Source organism: Ammodytes marinus, assembly GCF_949987685.1.
Source record: "Ammodytes marinus genome assembly, chromosome: 6".
Classification (NCBI taxonomy): domain Eukaryota; kingdom Metazoa; phylum Chordata; class Actinopteri; order Uranoscopiformes; family Ammodytidae; genus Ammodytes; species Ammodytes marinus.
In genome coordinates, this window is record NC_137235.1 from 33,681,429 (window position 1) to 33,708,704 (window position 27,276).

Genomic DNA, 27,276 nt, shown 5'->3' on the forward strand with positions numbered 1-27,276 from the left:
CAGTTTGGCACTGTGTTTTCAGGCTCGAGACATTCAATCAGATCGCGGAAGTCTTTCCCATTGAAATCGCTAATGGGGAGAATATCCCCGGTTATTATTTTAGCCACAAACCACAGTTCATCTGCGCGGCGGCTCACTCGCTGGCGAGATCACACGGTGAAACGCTGCTGTGATCGGACGAAGGCATTGTGTGTTTCTAAGGTGATTTAACGTCATAGTCTTAGACAAGCGTTTAACTTATGCTGCATATTTTGCACTGCATTGTTTTTTATCAATAGTTTCAAAAAATGGTCCCACACCGGACTCTTATGTGAAGCTGACACTTCATGGAGAAGTGACACTCCTGCAGCGCGCTCACGACCAGACGTGAACTCACATACACGGTGAAATCTCCCATTAAAAAAACGGCATAACCCCCTGATTTTCGGATTTCTATTCTATTTTTAAAGTCAACTTGACCGCAAGTGGAAAACCGGTTATTCGGTGGACACATTCACATCCCTAATGCATATAGAGAAAGTAATAAAAACAGCCTACCACACCACATAGACTGATCAGACCTTCATCTCTTATTTTTTTTTATGTTTTTCTATACTGTTACAGTATAGATATTCCCTTTAGATCTGGTTATCTTTCTTTATTTTTCTAAGGTATTATAATTATTGACACTAAATTATGAAGAAAAAAAAAGTGTGTGCAGGGCCAGTGAAAATATACAAGGGGCCAGTAAAACTCGGATCCACTGGCCCGGCGGGCCAGTAGGAAAAAAAAGTTATGTCGAACCCTGCGTAAGCACGGCAGAGACGGTGGGAGGGCCCGGCAGAGAGAGGGAAAGGGCCAGCCAGAACGCAGGCTGCAGACACCAATATAGGTCATCCTGAGACCAGAGGAAAATCAGGGTATAGAGTATACAATAAATGATCTGAACGGGTTTTTCAGCAAACATCTAAAAAAATAAGTATTAGGGACTACTTAGACCATATAAAATTGACAGCAAAGTGCATAATATGGGAGCTTTAATATGTTTTTTCCATAATTGTATGTATCTATGCGGAAAAGTCAGTTAACCTGACTGGAAAGGGAGGAGTGGGGGGCCCTGAGAGTATGGGCCCAGGGGCCCATTATCTCATAATCCGTCTATGAACCAAGTGGATTTCACAATCTTATCGCGGGGAGTATGCACAAGCATTCACAGGCATTATTTATTAAAAAAATACAGGAAAAAAAAAAAGTGGGGAGCCCGACACAAGGGTTGCGTTCCCAATAGCATACTCTTTCTTTTTTCTATTCTACATACTACATCCGACGATAAAAATAATCTAGTTAGGATGCTGTAGGCATACTATTGGGACATACTTTTACTCTCTTATTTCATCATAACATTGCGCCTTGATCTTTCCTCTTGCTTTTATATCCGTTGCATCCCCGTTTGTTTTCATATGGAGGCTTCGTCGATGTGACGTCACTTCACGTGAGCATTGGATTGTGGGTCAGAATCGCCCAAATAGGATGCAGTTTTCAACACTAACAATGTTGGCTGGATGAAGTAGAACCACCGGGTACTTCTAACCATCCTAAATCTGCCCACAAGAATCGGGACATCCTAAATCTTTTTTTTACATACTATATAGTAGAAAGTATGCGATTCGGAACGCAACCAAGGTCTTGAAACGGGCCCCCAGATCGTTGAGGCCGCCCCTGACTACACGTGCAATCTAGTTAGGACAGGGTTGGGCACGCTTATCAACACTGAACACACACAAAACACATTTAACTCAGCACATTCTTGAGCATTAGCAATGACACCTTTCTAGGAAAATATTAAGGGTGTGATAAACAAAAGAACATTGATTAGAGAGCTGTGTGGGAGAGAGAATGTGTGAAAGTACAGATTCAGTTAAATAGGTGCAGAGGATGAAAGAAAGTGTTATTATTGGTCTATTAGGACAGAGTGTGCGATAAAGAGCAAGGAGGGAGAAGGAAGACTATTTGTAGAAAACTCCTGCCATCAGTTATTCTAGCTTCCCCATTATACTCTGATAGATCCTTAGCACTGGCTGTCACTGTTAAATTATGATATAGGGTCTACACTGTCCTCTCTTTCTGAAGCACACACTGCATTAATGGTAATGGAAAAAAGATGTAGCCTACCTGATATAATATTGCAAAAGAGCATCATGTAAGTACAGTGTGTGTGTGGAAAAAAAACACTGATGCTTTATAATTTTTGAATTGGTTTCAACTGAAGATAAATTAATTTAAAAACATTTTGACTGAGAAAAACCCTGCCTGGTGCGTAAAGCCTCGTTTCCACCGAGCAGTGGGGCTTGGTTCGGCTCAGCCCGCTTTTATTTGCGTTTCCATGGTCAAAAGTGTGGGTGTGTTCCAAAATAAGCGAGCTGAGCCACTCTATTTTCAGCACCCTTCCGTTTGGGTACTGAAAGCGGCCCGAAAGGGTGCCAAACGGCCGGAGATACACCGTGCAGTCCGTCGATTGGTCTAAAACAATTTCCGTGTTAAACCTCCGTGTGTGTCACCTCAGCAAGAGTGAAGAGTGTAGTGTTTAGCAAAAAAATTACGGCGCGCAGCTCTGTTTATTGTGTTGCGTTTTTCCTCTTGATTGAATTCTTCAGCGGGCTACACTGTGTTCCGCTGCTACGATGGCACCATACCATCGTTTCCACAAGTTTTTTTTTTTTTTTTTTTTTTTTTAACCTTTATTTATACAGGTAAATCCCATTGAGACAGAAGACTCTTTTACAAGGGAGACCTGTTTTCCTTTTCCCACGTTACCATTCACACACACATTCATACACCGATAGCAGGCTAACTATCGACATTCACACGAGGCAAGGTGGGTGAAGTGTCTTGCCCAAGGACACAACAACCATGACACAGGTGGCAGGGCGGAGATCGAACCTCCAACCCTTTGATCATCAGCCGACCCGCTCTACCAACTGAGCCACAGTAGAGCGGGTCGGGTCGGAGTGGTCCGGTAATTTTGGCTTTCCATTTGCCAAAAGTTGGGTAGGGTGCGGATATAAGCGAGCCTAACCGCTCTAAGCCGCTTCTATTTTCGGTACTCCTCCGTTGTGGTACCAGCCGCCTGAAAGGGTGCCGAAAAGGTGGAGCTATACACTGCGTCCGTTGATTGGTTCGAAAGAATAATTTCCGCCGTGTGTAGTCACCTCGGCAAGAGTGAAGAGAGTTTTGTGTTTTGGCGAAAAACGTGAGCGCAGCACTGTTTGTGTATGGTGCTTTTCCTCGTCATTAAATTAAATCAGTTGGCTACACTGTGTCCCACTGCTACGATGTCATGTAGCTGCCGCAACCAGTGCTGTTCGCTCACAGTCTCTGTCGGCTTGCACCGAGCCGTCTCTGTGCATTTACCGGCGTAATACGCTCACAACACGGGCCGAATAAATAAAGAAGCGGCTGGTTTGACCAAGCAAAAACGACAGACCGCTGGCTTGACCACAGTTGTTCCACAGCCCGATAGTTTGACCCATATGCTGGCGACGGCTATTGCATTACAGCCTAAACCCCGCCCTACCAGTAAGGGTAGGGTCGGCGGTGGAAACAACACAGAGATTCTTAAAAGCGAGATGTCCCGCTCTGAGCCGCTTCAACCCGACCCGCTCTACTCGGTGGAAACGAGGCGATAGTTACGTAGCTGCCAAGGCCAGCGCTGTTTCCTCAGTGTGCCTGTTGGCTCTCCCCGAACCATCTCTGCATTTACTGTAGGCTGAATCCCCTCGCAGTAAGGGAGCATTTTAAATTTAGGAGCGGCTGGTTTGACCAAGCAAAAATTATAGATAAGACGGATTAGAAAACAATCTTTCCAGGTACCAAATGCATATGTTATTTATTGTTAAATGGTTGCGATGAATGTAGAGAGTACGCAAAAAACATGTGTGTGGTCTTTTTACAGCAATAAACACTAGCTTACCAGTTTGTAGGAGACTTTATAAATCAATGCTGTAACATAAAATTATTGTTCCGAATAAATGGTACATATATTTACATTGTTTTGCCACACTCACCCATTTACCAACACACACACACACACCAATGGCATAGTAAAAAAATAGGTTTGATCTGTATCCAGTCCATAATTTTTTCATTTAGAGTGATGTTAATAAATGTTCATTGTCCGTTTGCCGTTTCATACAGTCTGGTAATTCTTTAACAACAAGGGATGAGTTTTACACTTGTTTTCAATAAAGCCAACACCTTTGTAGTTAACACAAGCAGCAACAGCTTCTGTGGGTGAACACAGACATAATAAAGGATAGACGCCGCGTTGGCCGCTACTGCCTATTGGCTCTGACGAGCCGTGGGGCCGCCATCTTGAACCGGTCAAACGTTCCAATCAGTGTAGTCTGTTTGACAGGTGCAATGAACTGTCAGCGCATGTAATTAATCATATCTCATTAAATACCGAACTGATTTTCACGCGGTTTTCTTTGCTGCAAAGTGGGCTTAACAGTCATAGAAGATTCTGATATGATATAGCCTAAAGTAACCAGACGTCCGAGATCAAAACGAGGAACATAATCCCCGAAAAGGGGGAAAACGGAGACATTTCCATTTTGACTAGCAATCATACTGAAAAACCTAATGTTGTGTCTTCAAAAACAAAACGGGAACATGTAGTTTTTTCTGTTAAGCCATGGACAGGCAACCAACAATGGGGACGTCTGGTCACCTTTATGATAGCCTATGTGATGATGTAGCCTAGGCTATGATCGGTATTTTGCAAATCACACACTATAAATATGATAGAGAAGCAGACACAGATAGGAGCATTAACGTCAGCTATTTTAATAAGTTGAATAAAAAATATATGATTAAGGATATATAAATATACATAGCCTATAAACAATAATAGAATACATTAGATACATGACAGTTGTTTTAGGCCTATGGTAGAAGACTTAGAAACAGCTTCTTTCCACAAGCCATCACTGCACTGAACACAAACGGGCACTGAAACACACACACAAGGACAATGTGAAATAATTGTAAAACAAGTACAGACACATTATCTATTTATTTAACTTACAAAAGCTCACTGCTAGAAAACTTGGTCTGCTGCAACTCTCAGCGCTTTTAAATCAAGTCTGAAGACTTTTCTGTTTAAATTTTGACCTGTAATTTTATTTAAAGGTTTTATTTCTATTAATTCGCTTTTCTAATGTGTATTGTGTATTTTAATCTTGCCCCTGTAAAGCACTTTGAATGTATCTGAATTGTGCTATATAAATAAACTTGCCTTGCCTCGCTACCACTAGTCACACTTCAAAAACGAGCCTTAAGAACAATCAATAAAGCAGGATATTATGATGACACAACCTCCTGTTTTTACATTTATGTAGGCCTATCATAAGGTTTGATGACCTGGTTGACTATCAAGTGGCACAAATCATGTTTAAAGCAAGAAACAAACTGCTACCAGCTAATAGGCCTATTCAAAAACTGTTTTTTGACAGAGAGGGGGAATATAATTTGAGGGAAAAGTTACATTTTAAGACACCAGCTGTTTGCTCGACTTCAAAAAGTCAATGCATTTCAATTGGTGGTGTGAAACTGTGGAGTGGTATGAGCACCTAGCTAAAGCAATGTCCAAACATGATCCAGTTTTAAAAAAGCTACAAAGCAATTATTTTCAAAAGCTACAGGGAGGCATCTTGTTTACTATCACCGAGTGGGGACATTTGTTTTCATCAGTTTTGACCGGTCCAAGATGGCGCCCGCATTTCTCGCGCTCAACGCGGCGTCTATCCTTTATTATGTCTATGGGTGAACAGACAAAGAAGAGAGCTCAACGTACAAAAAACACAAACCCTGCTGACTGCAATGTTTTCCCTTTCCATGTCCTTATGTGTTGAACTGCTGCAGTTTGATCTCAGCCGTAACATCATTACGAAGAGCTAAACACTGCTGCTGTATTGGATATTAGTGAAGAGGAATTTTAAATTCTAGACCAATATAAAAACTGCTTTTTACTGGTATATGTAAACCCAGTTTGGACTAGGATTAGTGACTTATAACACATGAGTGTTATAAGTCACTAATCAATCACCCCTTGTGCCTGGCACAAGGGGTGATTGTCACGTCTAGGGTAAGAACATAAGTTCTCGCTAACATGCTGCAGGAACAAGAGAAACAACAATGAAGCTGATTAACACAACAAATCACACTCCTTCTCTATCTCCTTCACCAGTACATTCCTGCCTGGTCTCAAGTCGTTGCTCTCCTTTCACATTTTTCTTTTCATTCTGTTATGACACACAGCGACAGAGACACGCAGACAGACACACTTGCAGGACCACCCAGTCAAGCGATTACAGTCAAACTTTGAACCTTGTAGTGACAGCGTTTCTGAAAACCAATGAGGGAAAAGAGTCGCTAAGGGCAAAGCAATACCATGTTGGGTTACAGGCCTCAGGTGCAAACTGTCTCCTCTTTAAGGGGCACTTTACACTGTGAAAACGTGACAGTTTTCCAGTTTTTGGTTTAAAAAAAAACCCCGTTCAGACACAATTTATCTGACATCTTCACCCGTACACAAGTTTTCAGAGGAAACGGGCCGAAATCGCTGTAGCAGCAGTGCCAAGCCAATAGTCAGCGGTGACACAGCCTAGTAGATAGCTCTTCCGGTACAATTTGATGCATAAAACCTTACTGTAACCGAAAATTAATGCCACTAACGTTCATAAAGGGGTTGGTGTAAGCTTGGGGTTACAAATATTGTAAAAGACAAGCTTTCTGTTCTCTTATTTCACCGCATTGAACTCGTAAAAACAGAAGACTTGCTGATAGTGAAGGGGCTTCGTGAGCCTAACAGGATACCTTCCTGTTAGGCGTACTTCAAAATAAAAGTCAACTCACGTGTGTCCAGTGAAATGCTATTAATGTTTAGCCAGTGAAATGCTTTTACTTTGAAGCCGTAGCCTTAATGCTCCGTTTGTTGAACAGTAGCCGCTAGCTTAACCGCTGCACGCTGATAGTGTTTTTTAATGTAGAGAGAGCCGTGTCCCTGGCATATAGAAGTGACACACGTTTATTTAGCTAGAAAAACAGGCAGAGCACAAATCTTTCCCCAGCCAAAGTGGCGGGTGGTCTCAATAACTTACTGCGGTAATCGCTTGGACTAAATTGGCGAGTGTTAGCCTATATTTTACACTCTCCGCTGATCACAGTGATGGTGCTGTGGAGACACCGTTCATGTTGTCTTCTAACTTTATAACTCGCTTGTGGGTATTTTGACAGCAAATGTTATAGACTACGCATGTGTGAGGGTGGAGCCGTGACGTCAGCGTTATCAGGGGAAATGGTTTCGGTGTTTACAGGAAACCAAAACCGTTAAGTTTTCCAAAAAATCCTCTCTGGGAGGTGATCTCAAAAACCTGCGGTTTCATGCCTGCGTTTGCTGTTTTCCTGTAAATGATATAGTGCAACCGCGGGAATTTTTCCGCGTTTGCACCGTTTCGTGTTGTCGTGTAAAGTGCCCCTAACTTTATACTGAGCATTGCTCTTGTACAAACACATATATAACACAGAGTTGCACACCAACACATGCACTTTGTTTGATTGGCCGATGTACCACTGTGGCTCTCTCAACGAAAGGTGAAAATCTGAGGAGATGAGAAATATAAAGCAGCAGCAGGAGCAAACTCACTGCTGTAATTCTTAACAGATCAACCTCTTCTTCCTCTCCTCACGTCATCATCAACTATTCAGTGCTAAATATGCTAATATTTTTGACCAGTAAAAGTAGTGTTAACTTATAACATTATCAATGGCTCTGATCCATACAAGTATCCCAGTAAGTCAAGACAGTCGCCCTGCGTTCCGAATCGCATACTTTCTTTTTTCTATTCTACATACTACTTCTGGCGATAAAAATAATCTAGTTAGGATGCAGTATGCTACAATTGGGACATACATTTACTTATTTATTTCATCATAACATTGCGCCTTGATCTTGCCTCTTGCTTTTATATCCGTCACATCCCCGTTTGTTTTCATATGGAGGCTCCGTCGCTGTGACGTCACTTCACGTGTGCACAGGATTATGGGTCAGAATTGCCCAAATAGGATGCTGTTTTCAACACTAAAAATCATCAGTAGATGTCATCAGTAGACATCCAGGTACTTCTAAAATCTGGCCACAAGAATCGGGACATCCTAAATCTTTATTCTACAATACTAAATAGTAGAAAGTATGCGATTCAGAACGCAGGGAGTGTTCAAATATACCAGCAGCATGCACAACAAAACCGGCTATAAAGTAAATTTAGCCTTCATTGCTTTTATTTACAATCATGCTTTCCCTACTGTAACATTTCAAACAGTCTTCTTTCATTTTTGTCTCATGCTTTTTAAAATATATATTCAGTATACTGTATATCTATCTTGTATTGATGCTTTTATGTCTGATGTTAAATACTTATGCCCAGGGCCGCCTTTATGCACGGGCTTACTTGGGCTGAAGCCCCAGGGCCTGTGAAGATTTTTTTTTTACTGTCAATATAGGCCCCTGATCTAAGAAGGCCCCGAACATTGTAATTTAAAACAATACATTATTGACTGGCTCATGATAGGCCCCTAATCTTCTTAGGAGGGTGGGGGGGGGGGGGCGTACGGAGATCAGGGACCCACCAGTAAAGAAAAAGGAAAAAAAAAAAAATCACATTATTTTTGGCCTATGAAGATCAAGGGGCCTATCGTTCACCAGTAATGTTGTTATTTTTGTTTAAATAACATTGTTCAGGGCAACGCAGATCAAGGGCCTATATTGAGTTGAGCCATTAAAAACAAAACGAAGAATTCAAAGAGAGAATTAGTTTTGGGATAAGGGATTATTTAAAAAAAATGTAATGCTGACTGACTGGATTTTCGTATATTTTTGTTTCTGCTTTTTGGTATTTCTGTGTCTCCAAATTATTCCAGAAAATAGCTCACATAGGACACAATTGATTTAGCCTTAGTTTTTCTCAAAGTGCACCAGATTGATAGCCTGGAAATCCAGACCCTGATATCTTGAACGATAGAGGGTCTGGCGACGATCAATAGTAATTTCCAACTCAAGGGGCGGCTCCTACTCGTGCATTTCAAATGCCACTGCACGCAGTTGGATAGCACTACAACCAATCAGAGCGGTGCACAAGGCGACGTAAGCCCCTTTCGTTTAGCGAACAGCTGTTAAACTGTTAAATTAAACGTTTGCCGTTGTCGGTCGGCAAAATAGAACATTCCACTTACTTGAAAGATTTGAGTGCCGTCTTCTAAATCGTTAAGGGTCGAGGCCAAAGCAGTCTCAAACTCACACAACATATCCGCAGCCATCTCTGATGTTTACTATCACGGCTTCGACGTCGCATGCACGTCACTGTCGTCATCCGGTTACGTCCTCCCCAGAGTACCATATAAGGGGCTCTGGCGCGCCCGCCAGATTTCTGGTTTTCTTGATAAGCTTCAACGGAGCGTGTCCAGACCAACACGCGCAGCAAATTTAATTTGCCAGCGCCTAGTGGCAGGTCTGGGAATGCCAGGCTACCAGATTGATGCATTTTACTTTAAAAGGTTCAAATTTTTCAAAACACTGTAACCAACCATGTGTGTTTGGTTATTAAAAGTCATTAGATCAGGAAGGGGTTTAAGTACATGTTACCTTAAGTGATTTTGTATTTCATCAATAGAGATATTGTGGTGTAGACAACAAACATGGCTTTAACGCATCTGTATTGTGAGGGGCCACTCACACTAGGGCCGCGGCCCCGTGCCAAAGCTTATTAGCATACTAAAGTCTAGAACGTTTGGCCTAGTGTGACCACGCCAACCGTACTCCAGCACGGAACAGCCCCTTGGCCACGGCCACCTGGGAGAGGTGTGCCGTGGCCAAAGTACAGATGCTAATGAGATGACACGCGCACAAGCAAGCGCACAGGCGGCGTTCCTGACGTGAATTTATTAAGGATGCATTGTCCGTTAACGTCCGCTGCCTTACTAGTCGGCACCAGAATTGCCCAACACTTGGACTTGTAGCTATAATGTGTGAGAATTAACGTGTGTGTAAGCCTAGGTGTGGGCTAATAAAAGAGGGAGAGAGCTAATTAGGTCGGCTCAGAAAGCACAGCAAAAAGGTTTTCGTGTTTACTCACGTTCGTCAGATGATTTTTTTTCTTTTTCCTCCCGTCAGCTGTCATAACTGCATTTACGCATGGCGGTGGAGACGAACCCAAAACAACACACCGCGGCCCGGTGATAAGGAAACAGTATAGCCTACACTAAGGTTTAACAAGAAACTTTATAAAGACACTTAAAAAAACGATCTCTGCCCATACAAAAAGTTCTGACTTGGATTTGATGGAGCGATCGATGTGTACAAAACCATCCGGATACATATGGTCTGATGACGGGCCGTTATATTAATAATAAACAGCGTGCTGCACAAATATGAGACTGTCCACAGCGACCTATTACGTCAAGGCTACATTTAAAAAAAAACAATAGCTTAAGGATTCTCGTTGCTCTAATGTGGAAGTGGAATATATGATGCAAATTTGGCCGGATGAAAATATTCACAAACAGTCGTATAGCCTACAAGTAGACTAAGCTCCAAATCCTAAACGCGCACGGTGACGTAGGCAAGGTGCAAGTGTGCCCAGGCCACGAGCAGTGTGAGCACGGGCCTGCGGGGGGAGGGGGGGGAATCGTGCTGAATCGTGCTGAGCACGGAACAGGCAAACGGCACTAGTGCGAGTGCGCCCTAAGACCACAGCCCGGGGGGGGGCCTATGAGACCTCTCAGCCCCAGGGCCTAGTGGCAGGTAAAGGCAGCCCTGCTTATGCCTTGTTGTTGAACGGTGCTATACAAATAAATTTGTCTTGCCTTTTGGTGCAGTAAAGACAGCCTGGATAAACATGACTGTGAATGTATCTTGTAAAACATTACATGACATCAATGAGGCAGAAAAATGTCAAACATACTTCAAACTCATGACTGCATTTCCAATAAGTTTAACACTTGGATCAAGTGAATAACTGAGCCTTGAGCCAATGAACTACTGACAGTGTATTATGGTCGTCTAAATGTGGAGATTCCATGACTCCACAGGGGAAACCAAGATCGAGGAGAGTGTTTTTTCACCAAAGTTGCCGATCAATGTGAAACTATTGACAAGTCTGCGAAGAAGCAAAAAAAGATTTCTCAACAAAAATTATTGAACTAGCTAAAGAGTGACATAAATGTGGCTGGAGATGGAGGTGATATACCTCCCTATATATTATATAATGATACCTTTACCACTAGACAGTGGTAAAGCCATGTCGAGTGCAAAGCCCATGACCCACTGGGGCTGGCCTGGTTATGGTTAAGGATCTGCCATTTGCCGCTAGTGCATACTTAGGTGACACGTTTGATTTAACACAGACTAACCAGCCTTAGGGCATAGACTTAGCACTGCAACACATTGCACTGGAAGGATAGGTTGCTTTGTACACATGGCTGTATAACGACACAAGACACCCAAAAAAAGAAAGAAAGACATGTATGCAAGCACATATTTGCACATGCAAACACACACATATCACGCATAGAACTGACAAGGTGCCAGTGCCAGCCTATGATACCACTGGAACAGTTCAAGGTCCAAACCTTGAGTCAAAAAGAAGCTTCACCAAATGTCACTATACTGCACTGAAATCTAAATATCTAGACCGTCTAATGCAAAACACCCACAAAACCTTCACGGCCAAATGATAACACTCCACAGGGGAGGACTAACAAGGCATTAATGCAGCTGAGACAGGCAGGATGTAACGACCAGCTAAACATAAAGAACCCAGGGCAAGACACTGCAGTCCTCGCTTGGTCGCCACCATATGACACAAGGAGGAGGAGCCGGGGGCAAAAGGGATGAGTTGACTTCACTAGTTTTTAAAGCCTCAAAATGTAGCAACATTCCCGGTTTACCACCTGCGGTGACAATGCTTGTCTTTAACCCATTGATGACGGCTGCTGCGCGATGCCACATTGGCTCTCCTGCCTGATGCTGCGTCGCGCAGCATTATTACTTTATCTAATTTTCATGGCATTCCCAGCATAGAATGCACTGTCATTGGTTCAAATACACATAAGGTGGGTTTTGTTGATTTTTTTAAGACCACGTGACCACCCAAAAGTTGTGTGGTTTGCCGAAAATCATGTCAATCAAAAAAATTTAAAATTAAAAAATAAAACAAAATAATAAAAAAAATACGCCGGCAGTGTCGGCGACAGAACAGTTAGTGGCGTTTGGTGCGCAGAATCAAGGTCTACTATAGACTACTGACGAAAATCACACAACACATTGCATCTATTTATTAACAATATTTAATAATTTTCTAATTCATCTAATTTTGACGATTTTTTGAAATATTTGTTGGTCTGTAAGTGCTAAGGGAGCATGTTTAAATAAAACCTGTGAACCTTAACTTTTAAATGTATTTTATTTCATGTTTCTATGTGCTACACAGGCTTAGATATTAAGGTTTTGGTAGACTTGACAATTCGTACTATTTTTTCAGAAAACCCTCAGGCATTAAGGACATGCATCCTAGATTGCCATAGTCATCAATGGGTTAAAGCAGGAATATAGCCTAAGTTCAGTTTGATTTTTCCTTCAAGTATCCAACAGTAATTTTTCATTTTAATCTCACCCATTCATATTGAAGAAGTAGTTTTAGTCGGAATCTTTAAGTTTGATGGAACATTGAACATTATCCATTGAAGCGATTTTAACAAACTAGACTGTACTACTGCTGCCTGAACTTCAAATCTTTCTTCGCTTGGTATTGAAATTCCCCACTGTCTGCTAGGGCTGGGCGATTAATTGAATTTCGATTTCGGTTCCAATTTTGGCTTCCCTCGGTCATGAAAACAAGATAATCGTAATAAAACTGTTATTGTGCGGCAAGCCGGGTCATGTGTAGTAAATGCAGCGCACCCTTCTGTCTCCACCTGCGCTCCGCCCCCGCCCGAACACTGTCGCTTTCAGCGATTCCAGTGCAATTGTTTATTCAGCATAAAGTTAAAACGCTCGTCCAGGATGTTACACCGAAACACAAAAGCATTGCGCGTTTGAGGCAGCGTTTCACTCGGTGAAACATGGTGTGAGTGAGACACTGTGATGGCGGTGGGTAACGGTGTCATTCACTGTGAGAACTTGCTGGTGTGAGCCGCCGCGCAGAAAAGCTCTGTGGCTTTACTGGTAAAAAGATAGTCGGGGATTCCTGCACGTTAACGTTGTTGAGGGGAAAGGCTTCCGCTTTCTGATTGCATTTCTCGAGCCTGAATATATTGTGCCATGTCGACAAACTATCTGCGCGACAAGAGCAAATATACAGTGAGACGCACCCCCTCAGTTAGTTTCAGTCTACAGACAAAAAGTTACAACCTAAGCATGGACTTCGTTTAAATAAAGCGTCTAATTTTTATGATCAGCGTTCTGATGCAAATTCTAAAGTCTGAACATTACGTAGATTCATAGCCTACCTCCTCTTATAAGTCGAAGTACAAATCAATGAATGGTTCACAATCACATCCCTAGTAAAATATTAATTTTACTCTTAGATTCGAAGGTTTTACTGATTATTTATTTTGTGTGGCTTTTAGTTGTAGGCTATGTTTGAGGAGCACAATTGGGAGTTTTGTTTATGTAATGTTGAAAGAATTGGCTGAATTTTCATTTTGGTGCATCCCTACAATAAATAATCGTCTTTAATAACCGTAATTACAATATCAATCAAAATAATCGTGATTATCATTTTTGCCATAATCGAGCAGCCCTACTGTCTGCATAGTTAATGCATTTATCCACAGTAGCATGATTCATCCCTGCATATTTGATTAAATACAGACATGTGAGAATTGGCATGTAATGTAGTCTTTACGCCTACGTTCCATGTTCTACACTGTGATGGCCATGAGTATTTGCCGCTGCTTCAATCAATCATAACCCATTAAATAGATGATTTAAAGCCACTACGAGTAACATGGTCCGTTGGCGGCCCCTTTGGACAAAGCGTTAGTATTTTTACGACGCCCGCTGTTGCAAAGCTGTTTTCTAGCTCGTGCCAGGTGTGCGAGTGTCAACTGAGAAGGGCGTAATATAGTGCATATCCGTGTGTTGAAAGTGTGAGGGCACGGACTCTTTTCGGCTCTGTGAGAGTGGTTAGTGACACTGCATCAACTAATGCCAGTCAGTGCTACACACACCTGATTGCAATGAGTTGATGCAGCAGTGTCACCTAACTACTCTCTCTCACGGAGCTGAAAGATTACGTGTCCTCACAGAAAGCGAATGAACGAGAGATGGCAGTTAGTATGGATCACAATGAGGTAATGTGTTTATGTTGTTGAGCAAAACAAACTTTGTGTTAGTACCAACCGCTCATTCATTTAGGAGTAAAACACTGCAGTCTAGTTCTCCTGTGAAATTGTATACACGTTGCTTGGCAACGCCCTCGTCCCGCCCGTAGCCTATATCACTCTCCCTTTTAGCTTTTCTTCAATGCATTTTCTTTTTTTTCTTTGATGGTTCAGCCCCATTATCAGTCATTATGACGACAAATAACTGTCTCAAACAAGGCTCCCGCTCCCCTTCCCTCACCTGTAGGCCTTTCACACCGCCGCAAAATCGGAGCTAGTTCCGGGCTAGTTCGGAGCTAGAACCAGTGTTTTGGTTTCACACCGCCAGAGAGCAGGCTCCGGGCTGTAAAAACCGGTTCATCTCAAACCCCAGGATTGAGCAGGGTTTGAGATAAGAACTGCTTGCGCCAGCGGCTGGGGGAGGGATTATCCTGACCAACCAGACCAACTCAAACCTCATGCCGCCATATTTAAAAACACCGCTACTACGAGACGTAAACATAACATAATTACCGAACGTAGCGATCAAATTGACCGGCGAAAATACGCTGTATGGGTCCTGTTTGCAAAGTAGGGTGACCAGATCCCAATTCACCAGATGTGGGACAAAGACTACGTTTGTGCGGGACAATGTGCCGTTTTTTTTAGCAAAATAAACTTGTGTCACCACCGGTAATGCCAGAGACACGGCTTTCTATATTGAAAAACACTATCTTTAGATCAGCGCGCAGCAGTTAAGTTACAAATAGAGCATTAAGGCTGCGGCTTCACATTAAAAGCATTTCACTGGCTTCACATTAGCATTTCACTGGACAAACGTGAGTTGGCTTTTATTTTGAAGTAACATGAAAGTAAACGCAGAAGCATGCAGCACCTTCACATCATGGACATATAAACACAAAGCCCACTGAGCCGAGCAGCGCGACAAACGGAGACACACACACACACAAAGTGAGAGCCTAAACGTGTAAAAATAAGACGTATTCGCCGCTGTTGTTGTGCTTAAAGCTAGGGGTAGCTTTAGCGTTAGCCACAAGAGCAGCGGCGTCGGGCGACGTACACACACGTTTACAGTGACGTCATGATGTTGCTCTCTTGCCGGCTCCATGGCTGTCTCTGGTCGGTGTGAAACCAACCGGTTCATAACTGGGATAAGGCTGTAACCAGTTTTGAACTCGCCCCAGCACCAGCCCGGAACTGACTCATGGTTCTTTTTGGTGTGAAAGGCCTACTGGAGGGATAGGCTTCTCAAATCGCGTTGCTGCGCCACACTGAAATCTGCGACCAATACGGATATGTGACCAAAGAGCCTGCACGAGCGAACCGAAAATCGGACTTGGTGTGCGACCAGACCAAAAGCAGTAATAAAAACTCTATAAAAACGTCTTTATTTGCACTGATGGTCTTGTTTGCTGTTGAAGGTAATTTATGATTATGAGAGGAAACATGAGGCTGTTTAAAAGATATTTAAATGTTACTCGTAGCTGCTTTAACCACAATGCATTTCTGATACTATTACTTACTGACATAATACAGTAAATTACAAACTGGCTTCATTCGTGGTCAAATTAAGCTTGGTTATTAAGTTGTTTGCGATTAAACGACAAGAGCGTGGTGATGGGCATTTAAAGAGCTAACAGAAAGTGAACAGTTAAAAGCACGCTATCACTGGGCCTGCTGGGTGATGATCCATAGCAAAGCCCTTGACTACAGATAAGACAGACAGACAAACAGCAGCATTAAAGCAATGTTACACAACAGAACAGACCACATCAGGCCTGGGTGACAGGTGAGGGACTGAGGCAATGAATGGGATAACACAACCAGGATGAGGAAAAGCAGAGAGGGAGAGATGTGGAACGTGGAAGGAAAGAAGCCAGAGACTGTGGGGGAAACATGAGTACAGAAAGACAGAAGAGCTAACACACAGAATGCTCAGCTAAATATCTCTAATGCTTAAAGGAATACTTCACCCATACGGAACCGGCCACGTGTGATGTCACGCATGGTAAAATGTAGGGTTAGGGTTAGACAGTGAGACCATAAAACACTCTTTCTGCCTTTTCTCAGGCTAGGATGAACCGATTTCTAACATGTTTGCACATTTATACTACATAGGATCTCAGAGTTCAATACACCTTCATATTTCCACCGGTTAAGAAGGTCTTTAAGAATAAAAGATGTTGTAAAGAATGAAAAACTTTAGAAAGATATTGAAGCAGTCAGACTGTAACCAAGTCTGAAAACCTCAATTGGACACGTTCCTTTAGTATCTCTCTCTCTCAGTAGTAAACATCACTCAGTATGTGATGCTGACAATGTCTCTCAAGAAAAAGCAGTCATTTGATTTCTCTCAAAATTAAACTATGTTAATTTCTCTTCTAAAAAAAAGGAACTTTTTCTCCCTGCTTAGGAAGTAAGGCCATCTCTTTCTCTGAGCTGGAAACTGTGGGACTATATGTTTCAGCACTTAAGATGCACTTCATGTCAATATCTCACTCAATCACTGTTTGTTTCTAGAAACAGAGTGTGATGGGCACCATTTAGAGCCGAGTGTGAATGCACTGACAATAGAACAGACAGTCTCTCTGTTTGCAAGAGACCTAAGATTAGACGGCCCCAGAGGAATTCCCTGCAGGTGAAATTGGTTCCATTGATGCTGCTTTCCACAGCGTATTGAGAAAGATTCACTTGATATATTTGGACTCAAAATTAGCAGTGGATGTTGGTACAAGTTGCACACAGCAAAGTCAAATTTCTTTATACATCTTTGACCCTTGAGTGATGTGTGTCAGGTATCTGCACCCTGCCACCACTATTCCCATAATACAAGTGCTGGGAAACAGTACAGTGAACACCTGTGTAATCCTATTAAACCCAGTACAATACTGACTCAAAACAGTAAAGCCGGTCAGCCCTCCTCTTATGAACTTGTAATCTCAAATGCAACGTTCTCACACAACAAACTATTAGTATTAACGTGGTCAGAGATATAATAATAATAATAATAATAATAATAATAATAATAATAATAATAATAATAATAATAATAATAATGGATTGGATTTATATAGCGCTTTTCAAGGCACTCAAAGGTGGGTGAAGTGTCTTGCCCAAGGACACAACAACCATGACACAGGTGGCCAGGCGGGGATCAAACCGCCAACCCTTGGATCATTGGCCAACCCGCTTAACCACCTGAGCCACAGTCGCCCCAATTTGAACAAACATTGCTCTAATGAGAGGTAGAACAGCCCAGGGAGGTTTGACACTTTAAACTTAAAGGAATGCTGATCTATCATTATAAACTCGCTATTATAATATAATGAATGAGGTTTTTCTTCCCTCAGTCTTCCCTTAGCCCAGCTATCCTGTTAATAATAACCCTACATGTTAAGTAGTGTGATGTCATACTTGTAAAATGTAGGGTAAGACAGTGAGACCATAAAAAACTCTTTCTGCATTTTCTCAGGCTAGGATGAAACCATTATAAAAATGTTTGCACATTTATACTACATAGGATCTCAGAGTTCAATACACCTTCATATTCCCACCAGTAAAGTAGGACTTTAAAGAGATTTCTGTTTAGTTCAAAACTGTATTCAAGCCAAGAGTTGGCGTAATGATCTATAGCAAACTGACCTTTGTTTGAGTTCCGCTCAATGAAACAATATAGAGCGGTTATGTGTGAGTCATAAGGTTCTCAGCTATATATCTGCAGTACACCGAAGAAAGTTATCCTGTAAAACCTGTGCACAAGGTGTTAACGTTTGTCTGTAGCAAGGATTTCAAATCCATGTGTTGTATTGGGAGATTAAAGGTTATATTTTTCAACACCACAAAATATGGAGCTCCAACAGAACAAATGTATTATATATGAAAATTCCTACAAACAGACTGATAGCATTTAGATCATTATAGAGATGGTGATATATGACCTAGAGAACAAAAATGTGTGCATTACATGTGTTGGACATGCGCTATGTTGAACAGATTTTAAAATACTTGAAGTTTTAGTGATTTTCTAAATACAATATGCCATTGAAAAGGGACATTTGGTATAAAATAACTGCTACTTAATGTTAAGTGCAATGTCATTTCTATAAATCAAAACCGGTCTCTCTTCCTGGTGTTTTAGTCTTTTTATCATGTAGCCTGATCTCCTGTTTCTGCTTGTGGACCATAATAACTTGACTAACTGGTCAGATAACATATTTTAGTTATTTTTAGTTTCATATTTCTGTCTTTCAATCACGAGTTCAGTGAACTTTTAAGATACATTTAAAGCTTTTTGTTTGTTAGTTCAAATGAGTCTTTCAGAGTAATTACATTCAGTATAAACTGTGTTCTACACTCTTTGTGACTGCCTTGAATTTATGTAACTAAATATGTTATTCCAGCACATTGTCTTTCAGGTTATGTAGAGAACTCAGTCAGTGAGAAGCAGCCACTTACCCTTCAGTTTCTCCACCACAGTCTGCCCGGCTCTCTCCGCCACCTGCCCATCCTCCCTCTGGTAATGCTCGTCCAGGAATCGGGCCGTGGCTTCGGACAGGTGGACCTTGCCCGCCACACCCAGCTGCTCCATCAAGTTGGCCAGGTTGACATCATTCGACCATACATCAAACTTGAAGCGCTTCATTCCTAGGATCCCGCACAGGACAGTCCCTGTGTGGACACCAACACGCATGTTCACGGTCTCACACGTCTCCTGGCAGAACTGCTCGATGGCCTGGATCATGCCCAGGCCCATCTCTACGCAGCAGTAGGCATGGTCCGGTCTGGGCTCGGGGCAGCCCGCGACACAGTAGTAACAATCTCCCAGAGTGCTGATCTTCTCACAACCGGTTAGCTCACACAGCCGGTCGAAACGACCAAACAGATCATTGAGAAGGCCCACTAAGGCTGGGGCCGACTTATTGGCAGACATTCTGGTGAAACCCACGATGTCAGCAAAAAGAATGCTGACGGGCTCCATACGTTTCATATTGAAGGGCCGGAAGATGATCTGTCCACGTGGGATGGAGGTCTTCTTGCGTTTGTGGTGGCTGTAGCGGTGGTTGTTGGGGTTGGTGGCGCCTTGGGCCAGTGAAGCTCCAGCACCTCCTCCAGCTCCCACTGAGACAGCGGAGGCGGAGCAGGCGCCAGAGGAATAACGCTTTCCCGAGTTCTCCCCGCCACCCTCGTCATCACCTTGCTTCATCAGTTCGTCTGCGACTCGCTGTGGCATGACCGAGTGGATCATACGCTCCTTCAAGGCTTTTTCCACCTCCAAGTCTTTCCCGTGCATGATGGCCTGGCCCACTTTGAGGAAGGTGCTGCGCGATCGCACCTCCGACATGATGAACAGGTGGATGCCGATGACGTGAGCACACAAGTGGAGCAGAGCTTTGGCCGGGACCAGCCAGCGGAGGGTGTCTCCTTCCCAATCGGAACGTGAACCCACTGACCCCGTCCTCCACTTAGTAGTGTCATGACTCGTTTGAAGCAGCGGTAGCAATTCTAAAGCCTCAAAAAATATAGAATAAAGGAGCCCCAGCATCACAGAGGCATACAGACGAACGTGGAGGACGCTGTATAACAACAACAGGACCTCCATGCATAGAGAAAACGTGCCCACTGGGGAGATGCAAGGGTATAAACGCTGTGCTGCTTCCTCGTGGGAGAGATACGAGGAATTCCCACCGCCGGCCCACTCCAGCTCAGTGTAGCCAGCGGTCTGCACCTGTGGAGCTAAGGTGATGGCAAAGGTGACCGCGATCAGGAGCAAGGTGGTTTGGTTGTACAGCCATGTGTAGGGCTGAGTGAAGGTGAACAAAAAGAGGAGCACTAGGATTAGTAAAAAGGAGACTGTGGGAGCTAGAAAGGTCACAGGATTGCAGCGGTCACTGTTGACCCCAAAGTACACCCCCCAGAGTACGGCTGCCACTGCAAGGTAGAACAGAACATAACGGAAGCGCCTCTGTGTCTGAGGAAAACACCTATCTTGGCAAGCGTCTTCCAGGATGGAAGAGTCGAACTTAGGGTCCCAGCACTGGAGAGCAGAGCGTTCGAACAGTGGTGGCATGTTCCTACGCACCCTGGGGGTTGTGGTCACCACCGGTCTGGAGTCTGCTGAGCTGCAGCTGGAGGAGATACTGTATTTGTGGAGGTTGGGGTTCATTTTACTCACAGCTGCCTGGTAACCCCCAGCAGCTCCCCCTGCTCCACTGTTGGCAGCCCTCAGTGGCTCGTGTGGATGCACGTGTGGCGCGCTGTTGCTAATCCGCACGGTCATGGCGCCATCCCCGCTGGAGTCGCAGCTCACTTCCGTGCCATGCATGAGAAGCTGCCGGTGATGCTGCAGAGTGGCCATATTGACTTGTGGGGCGAGGAAAAGAGGGGATGCGGGGGAGAGGTGTTAAATATTAATAATATCTTCTGATGGCGCTTAGGCAATTAGACACGGTGCGTGGGCGCCGTGTGACACGGAGGGGAAGAGGGTGGGGGGTTGAGAGAACGACAGACAGTCAGACAGAGAGAGAGATATAGAGAGCAAAAGTGTTTGTTGGAATAATCACACGGAATGAAGGGTGAGCACCGAACAGACGTCCTTGCTACGCACACAGCAGCCTACTGCACACTCACTCACACAAAACGCACCGTTCCAGTTTCTTGAGTAGTTCATTATCCGACCCCGGGTTTGCGTCAGTACTCACATCACATGAATCCTTTTTCAAAGAGGCTCTGGGTTTGAGCCCAGCTTTCTCTCCAGCTGCGGTAAAAACACTGTCATCACTCTTTCTGCCTCCTGAATTGAACATCCTTCTCGGAAAGGACTGGTTAGTGATGCAACGGATTTTTATTCGCTTTCATCAAGTCAGTCCTGACGTTACATGACTGGAAATTGCCTCCTTTTGGATGTGCGCAATATTTTGATACTGCTGGCATTACAAAGTTAGACCGGGAAGGGGGGGAATGCCCAGGTTTTTCTTTATCTTGTTTGCATGGGAAAACTGCGTTCAGGTTCAGGGCTTCATTTGTGCGAGAAGATACAGATAGACTGTCAACAGTTGGCGTTGTGCACAGCAAGTGGCTGCAAAAGTTACACTGTCCCTCTTATCTCCTCAGCATGCGAGACAAATGGCCCATTTACACTTCCTCCCCCTTCTCTAAAACAGTCCAAACATATTGCCGTTATGAGCAGCTAGAAGTGCCAACATGAAAATGTATGGCCAATATAGATCCCGTCATAATACATTATAAAAACTAATTTACCAGTCTTCACTTAAACTTTATATAAGAATAAATGACTTCCTAAAATGTGGACAAACTGTGTATTCGGTTCATTAAAACCAAACAAAAAGTGTCTGATGTAGTTAATGCGGCTTTACCTTCCTCTACGTGTCTTCTCATTCATGGCTCAGTGTGCTAAGGATTTGCATTTCTTATCCACATTATACATTCTCTTTCCATCTTGATTCCAGCAGGCCCTTGAAAATATTCCAGAGTTATTTTGGAGCCCTGTGTGGAGTCCAAGATCCAGATCACAAGAGGCCTGACAGGCAGGCCTATTCCCACGGATCCAGCCCCGTCCTTTCCTGAACTCCCTCTCCGGATCTCGACCGTTTATTCCCCCTCTGCCTGCCAAAGCGGGGCTCGGAAGGGGGTATGCGCTATTTAAAGACGCGTAATCCGAAAAGAGAAGCGCAGATAATACCATACGATGGCCCGAATTAGTGTTTGCCTCTGCTGGGAGTGTCTGCAACTTGTTGCGCGCAGTTGGCAAAATATACAACTATGAGGAACAGCATCGGTTGGAACAGCCTGGTCTATAAATAGTGATGATCAAAACTCTTGCAATAACAACACCAACGGTGTGTTACATTTCAACACTTCTTCTTTAACTTGTTCTGTGGAAAAACAGGAGCGCTTCATATGCAAGAAAAAAATACGTAGTAGGCCTAATTAAAAGTCATGTCGTAAAACGCGTGCAAAACGTCAGCGATAGGCCCCCTCTCGCTTCCAAAAAGCTCCCAAACTTTTTTTCCCAGGCCGTATTTCCTGCGTTTGAAGGAGACCCAGTTAAGAGAATCTAGTTATATGGAGCTGAGGCTGGATTTCCTCCCTTCGCATTCTCCCCGGAGCAAAAAAAGTAGAATATCCCCAGAGCAATAGAGGAAACCGCTCGGATATCTCTTCGGTTGGATTATCAACAACAACAAAACACGACCCGAAAACAGCGTTATCTCCTTATATCAGCCACAATCCTTAGGTCTCGATAGCACTATTTTTCGCTGGCATGCATGTGTCCAACAAACACAACACTGTGCGCTCTGGCTGTGGTGCGTCTTCTTCCGTCCGCCGCTGGTTGCCTCCCTTTTCCCCCGATACAGCGTAGCTCTCTGCTGGAGTTGGGGGCTATAGTTAAAAACAGACCTACAGCGGGACTTTGGCGTCTTATCCGGGCGAGCGTAATATCTCCACTCTCGTAGCTGCCACCATATTCGCTGTGACTGGGTCGGAAATCCTCCCCCAGCTGTTGTGGCGATGCGGGTTGGTGGGACCGGACCAGCCTGACAAGCAAACCACAGTTTAAAATAAAAAAAAACGTTTCCGGTCTTGCCTTACAAGAAAGCCAAAAACCTAGTTCAATATTTTCACCCGTTTATTCTGCTCACATTGGATTCTGCGAGACGGTGGTCTTTCAAAGGGATTAACTAAAGCACAATTCGGGGAAAGCACGAGTTTATAGGAGTCATTTAAAAACTTTTGTAAAAGCCAAATTCAGGCAAAACACTGTCAAACAAATAAATACATAGGCCTGCATTAATAGAACTGGGCAGTTACTTCATGTTAACTGTCTTGCTTAACAGCGTGGAGACCATAGATAGTAGGCTATAATAAAGGTGGAGACATGAGACAGCCATGGTTGCTGTATAATTAAATTAGCCTATTCATTTCACGGACACAATGTAAATTTATCAGCAGAATATAATCAAGGTTAATTGAGCCAAGACGGCTAATTAACATCGTATGCATTTGACCGTTTAGTTTAATTTACAATTTTTTAAGTGATTCGGAAAGTCTTGGCAGGGTAATTAGCCAATGACAATTTAGCTAGTGTAACAGTCAGTTTTATAAAATGTAGCGCCACTAAGTGGCGCCTCCCTTTGTTTGTTGTACAATTTAAAGGTCACATATTATGCTAAATGCACTTTTTAAATGTGTTCCAACATATCCATGGGTCCACGGTGTGCCTAGAGACTGCCAAAATATAAAAAAAATAACAATCTCTCCTTTTCTCACTCTCCCCCGTTCTGAAACCCCCACCCCTCCCCCCAATATACTCCGTTCAGAATTCTCGCGGTTTATGATGTCCTAAACTGCACAGCCACATCCCCATATTTTCTTTATATGTCCATGCTTCCCCCCCACATTAGCAGTAGTCTATGATAACCCCACCCCCCCATTTCTTATTGGTCCACGGCCCCGAGATCCTCTGGAAAACTTTCCGAGCGACAGCCATGTTGCTTTCCCCGCTAAGCGACAAGATGCCCATAGTACAGCCTGAATGTTACATACACCAACACAGAATGCTTTTGCTCATACTCCACTAATTTATCTATTTAGCTTTTTTTTAAACGGTGAAACTAAAATAATAGTTTTTATTGGTAGTTTTGCCTGACTGGTGTATAGCTATTAGCTTTGGGACAAGCAACCAGCTTTTGCTCATAACACGCTGTTTATATTCCCCACAGCAGTCTGAAAATGACTCGTTTTTAACATGACAAAGGATGGGAAGATATTCCTGTATAAATCACACTTTGAAGCTACTGTTTTCACTGGTTTAAATCGTCTGAGTCTTATTTTTAGCGTTAGCGCCCATGTAGCTTCGGCTGTAGCACCAAGTTTTGCTCCTAATACACTAACTTAGCTTTCCCCTTGCAGTCTAATAATGCCTCGTTTTTAATAACACAACGGATAGGAAGCTACCTGTGCTTTTTTTTAAACGGTGAAACTAAAATAATAGTTTTTATTGGTAGTTTTGCCTGACTTATTTTTAGCGTTAGCGCCCATGTAGCTTCGGTTGTAGCACCAAGTTTTGCTCCTAATACACTAACTTAGCTTTCCCCTTGTAGTCTAATAATGACTCGTTTTTAACATGACAAAGGATGGGAAGATATTCATGTAGAAATCAAACTTTGAAGCTACTGTTTTCACTGGTTTTAATCATGTCAGGTCATGTCAAATTGTTCAAAGTATGGCTTAGCTCCGGGTAAACACTGTGTTCGCAGTGTCTCTCTAGTATCGCGAGAGCACGGCAGAGACGGTGGGAGAGCCCCATGGACATATAAAGAAAGCCCGGCAGAGAGGTGGGAGGGGCCAGCCAGATCGCACAAATATAGGTCATCCTGAGACCAGAGGACAATCAGGGTATAGAGGCTTGCTACAATAAATGATCTGAACGGGTTTTTCAGCAAAAATCGAAAAAAAGAAGTATTAGGGACTACTTAGACCATATAAATTGACAGCAAAGTGCATAATATGTGAGCTTTAAAGCCACTACGAGTAACATGGCACGTTGGCGTCCTCTTTGGACAAAAGCGGTAGTATTTTTACGACGCCAGCTGTCGTGAAGCTGTTTTCTAGCTCGTGCCGGGCGTGCGAGATCAGGAAGCAATATAGTGCATGTCCGTGTGTTGAAAGTGTGAGGGCACCGGACTCTTTTCGGCTCCGTGAGAGTGGTTAGTGACACAGCATCAACTAATGCCAGTCAGTTCTACACACTCCTGATTGCAATGAGTTGATGCAGTGTCACCTCTCACGGAGCTGAAAGAGTACGTGTCCTCACAGAAAGCGAATGAACGAGAGACGGCAGTTAATATGGATCACGATGAGGTAATGTGTTTATGTTGTTGTAAATAATTACTATTTCAGATGAATAATGGTCATCAGCTGATGATGCTGGTGAGGCAAAGTAAACTTTGTTTTAGTAGGCTACCGCGCATTCATTTGGGACTCTAGTTCGCTCCCGTGCAATTGTGTATACGTTGCTTGGCAACGCCCTCCCGCCCGCCTATCTCTCCCTTTTAACTTTTCTTCATTGCATTTTCTTTTTTTTCTTTGATGGTTCAGCCCCGTTATCAGTCATTATGACGACAAACAACTGTCTCAAACAAGGCTCCCGCTCCTATCCCCTTCCCTCACCTGGAGGGCCAGTACGCACATTTGATTCAGAAACGTGGACTGTGATTGGTCGAATTAAATGCACTGCGATGACTGGCTGTTATCCGGGCCCTAGGGGACAGAAACCCCCCTCCCCCTAAATTGAAATACTATTGAGAACCTGCTAATATTTATTTATCTGTACAAAACCACTGTATGAGTTTCTGGCACAAGCATTCTGCATACAATCACCTTATTATCAAATTAGATAACAAAAATTAGCTGAGATAACTTCTGCAGCAAAAAAATTGAGGTGTGTGAAAGGGCTATTGACAGGTGCCAAGGAGGGAGTTATTTAGCTTTTGAAAGGCTAATATTAGCAAAAGGTTGACGGGCAACTGGTAACGATACGTAGAAACAATTAGACCTACGTCTCGCAAAAAATAACGTTTACCTTAAACCTTAGACAAGAGCAGAGACTGTAGTCTATATAAAAGAGTGAACAAAACTGCTTGACAAATGAGTAGCAAAGTTAAATACAAAATCATAGCACCTTTAATTTGAAGGCGGTTTCTAATCTCCGGTACGTGTCTCCCCCGGTTGTCTCTGTGTAACTTACTTCTTTATAGGTCCATGGTGTAACCTGACAGGTGGCGAGTGGGTAGGTGGCGGGTGTCACAGGTGAATGACTGCCTCAACAGTCTCATCATAACCACTTTCACACTGCATCCACAACTGAGTCAACCAACTGTGAGTAAAAATATTATTCACAATAGACTGCTGCTAACCACAGGCTGGAAACAGAGGTGTCTGCCATGACAGTTAGAACTAAGCTATGAGAAATCCCATCTTATTTGTGTCTTGTTTTGTTTAAATATATCATTCCTTGAACCTTCTAGAGGCTATCTATTAGGTGGGCTAGTAGGTCTATATTTTCGAGTAGTTCTATTAGCTCATGTGGGCCATTTTTTGAGAGTTGATCTGAGTAAAAATCTAAGCTGAAATGAGACAACACTTTTTCTTCATCATTCTCTTTTCATTCCATTTTGTTTTAAATAATATGAATAGCTTTCACTTTAGATATATTATTGTTCCCATCACCTCTAACAAATAGAATAAAATTCAAAAAGAACACAGAACTGTCATGACTCACGGCTCGGCAGTCTCTCCTTCTCCTATGTGTGTTTTCCCTTGTCTGTCTCTCTTTTGTTTTGTTGTTCCATGTGTCGGCCTCCCTGTTGGCATGTGGGCGTGGTGGCACTCCAGGGCAGGCTGTTCCAGGTGTGGATTGTTGGGCTAATCAGGGCAGGCTGTTTCCAGGTGTGGATCGTTGGGCTAATCAGGGCTCCCTATTTAAACCGGTGGACTCCAGTCATTCAGCGCCAGAGTATACTACGTACCAGAGCGGTAACTACCCGAGACCAGGATATCATGTTTGTTGTTTTCTTTCTGCCTCCAGTTGGAGTTCGTACTAACTCCGCTCCTCTTTCCTTCCGTGCCAGTTGCCTCCGCTGTTCGTCTTTCCTGCCCGCCTGCCTGCGGATTTCCGGATGTCCACTTGCCTCAGCTCGCCACGCTAATCTGCCGTCCAGTGTCCAGCCAGCCTGCCTTAATTAAACATTGTTCTTACTGACTACCTGGAGTCTGTTCTGCTTTTGGGTCCGACCTTCGAGCTATCATAACAGAATACTCTGGCCAACATGGACCCAG

General features: G+C 43.4%; 1 protein-coding gene across 1 annotated transcript in view; it reads right to left on the reverse strand.

The window, feature by feature from the left end:
* LOC307252159 (adenylate cyclase 9) overlaps positions 1-22,765 on the reverse strand; it is a 69,958-nt gene extending 47,193 nt beyond the window's left edge. The window contains exon 1 of the mRNA XM_080029749.1: positions 18,874-22,765. Coding sequence (XP_079885875.1) covers positions 18,874-20,773 — 1,900 coding nt within the window. The 5' untranslated portion in view covers positions 20,774-22,765. The remainder of the gene's footprint in view (positions 1-18,873) is intronic.
* Positions 22,766-27,276: the final 4,511 nt, after the last annotated feature.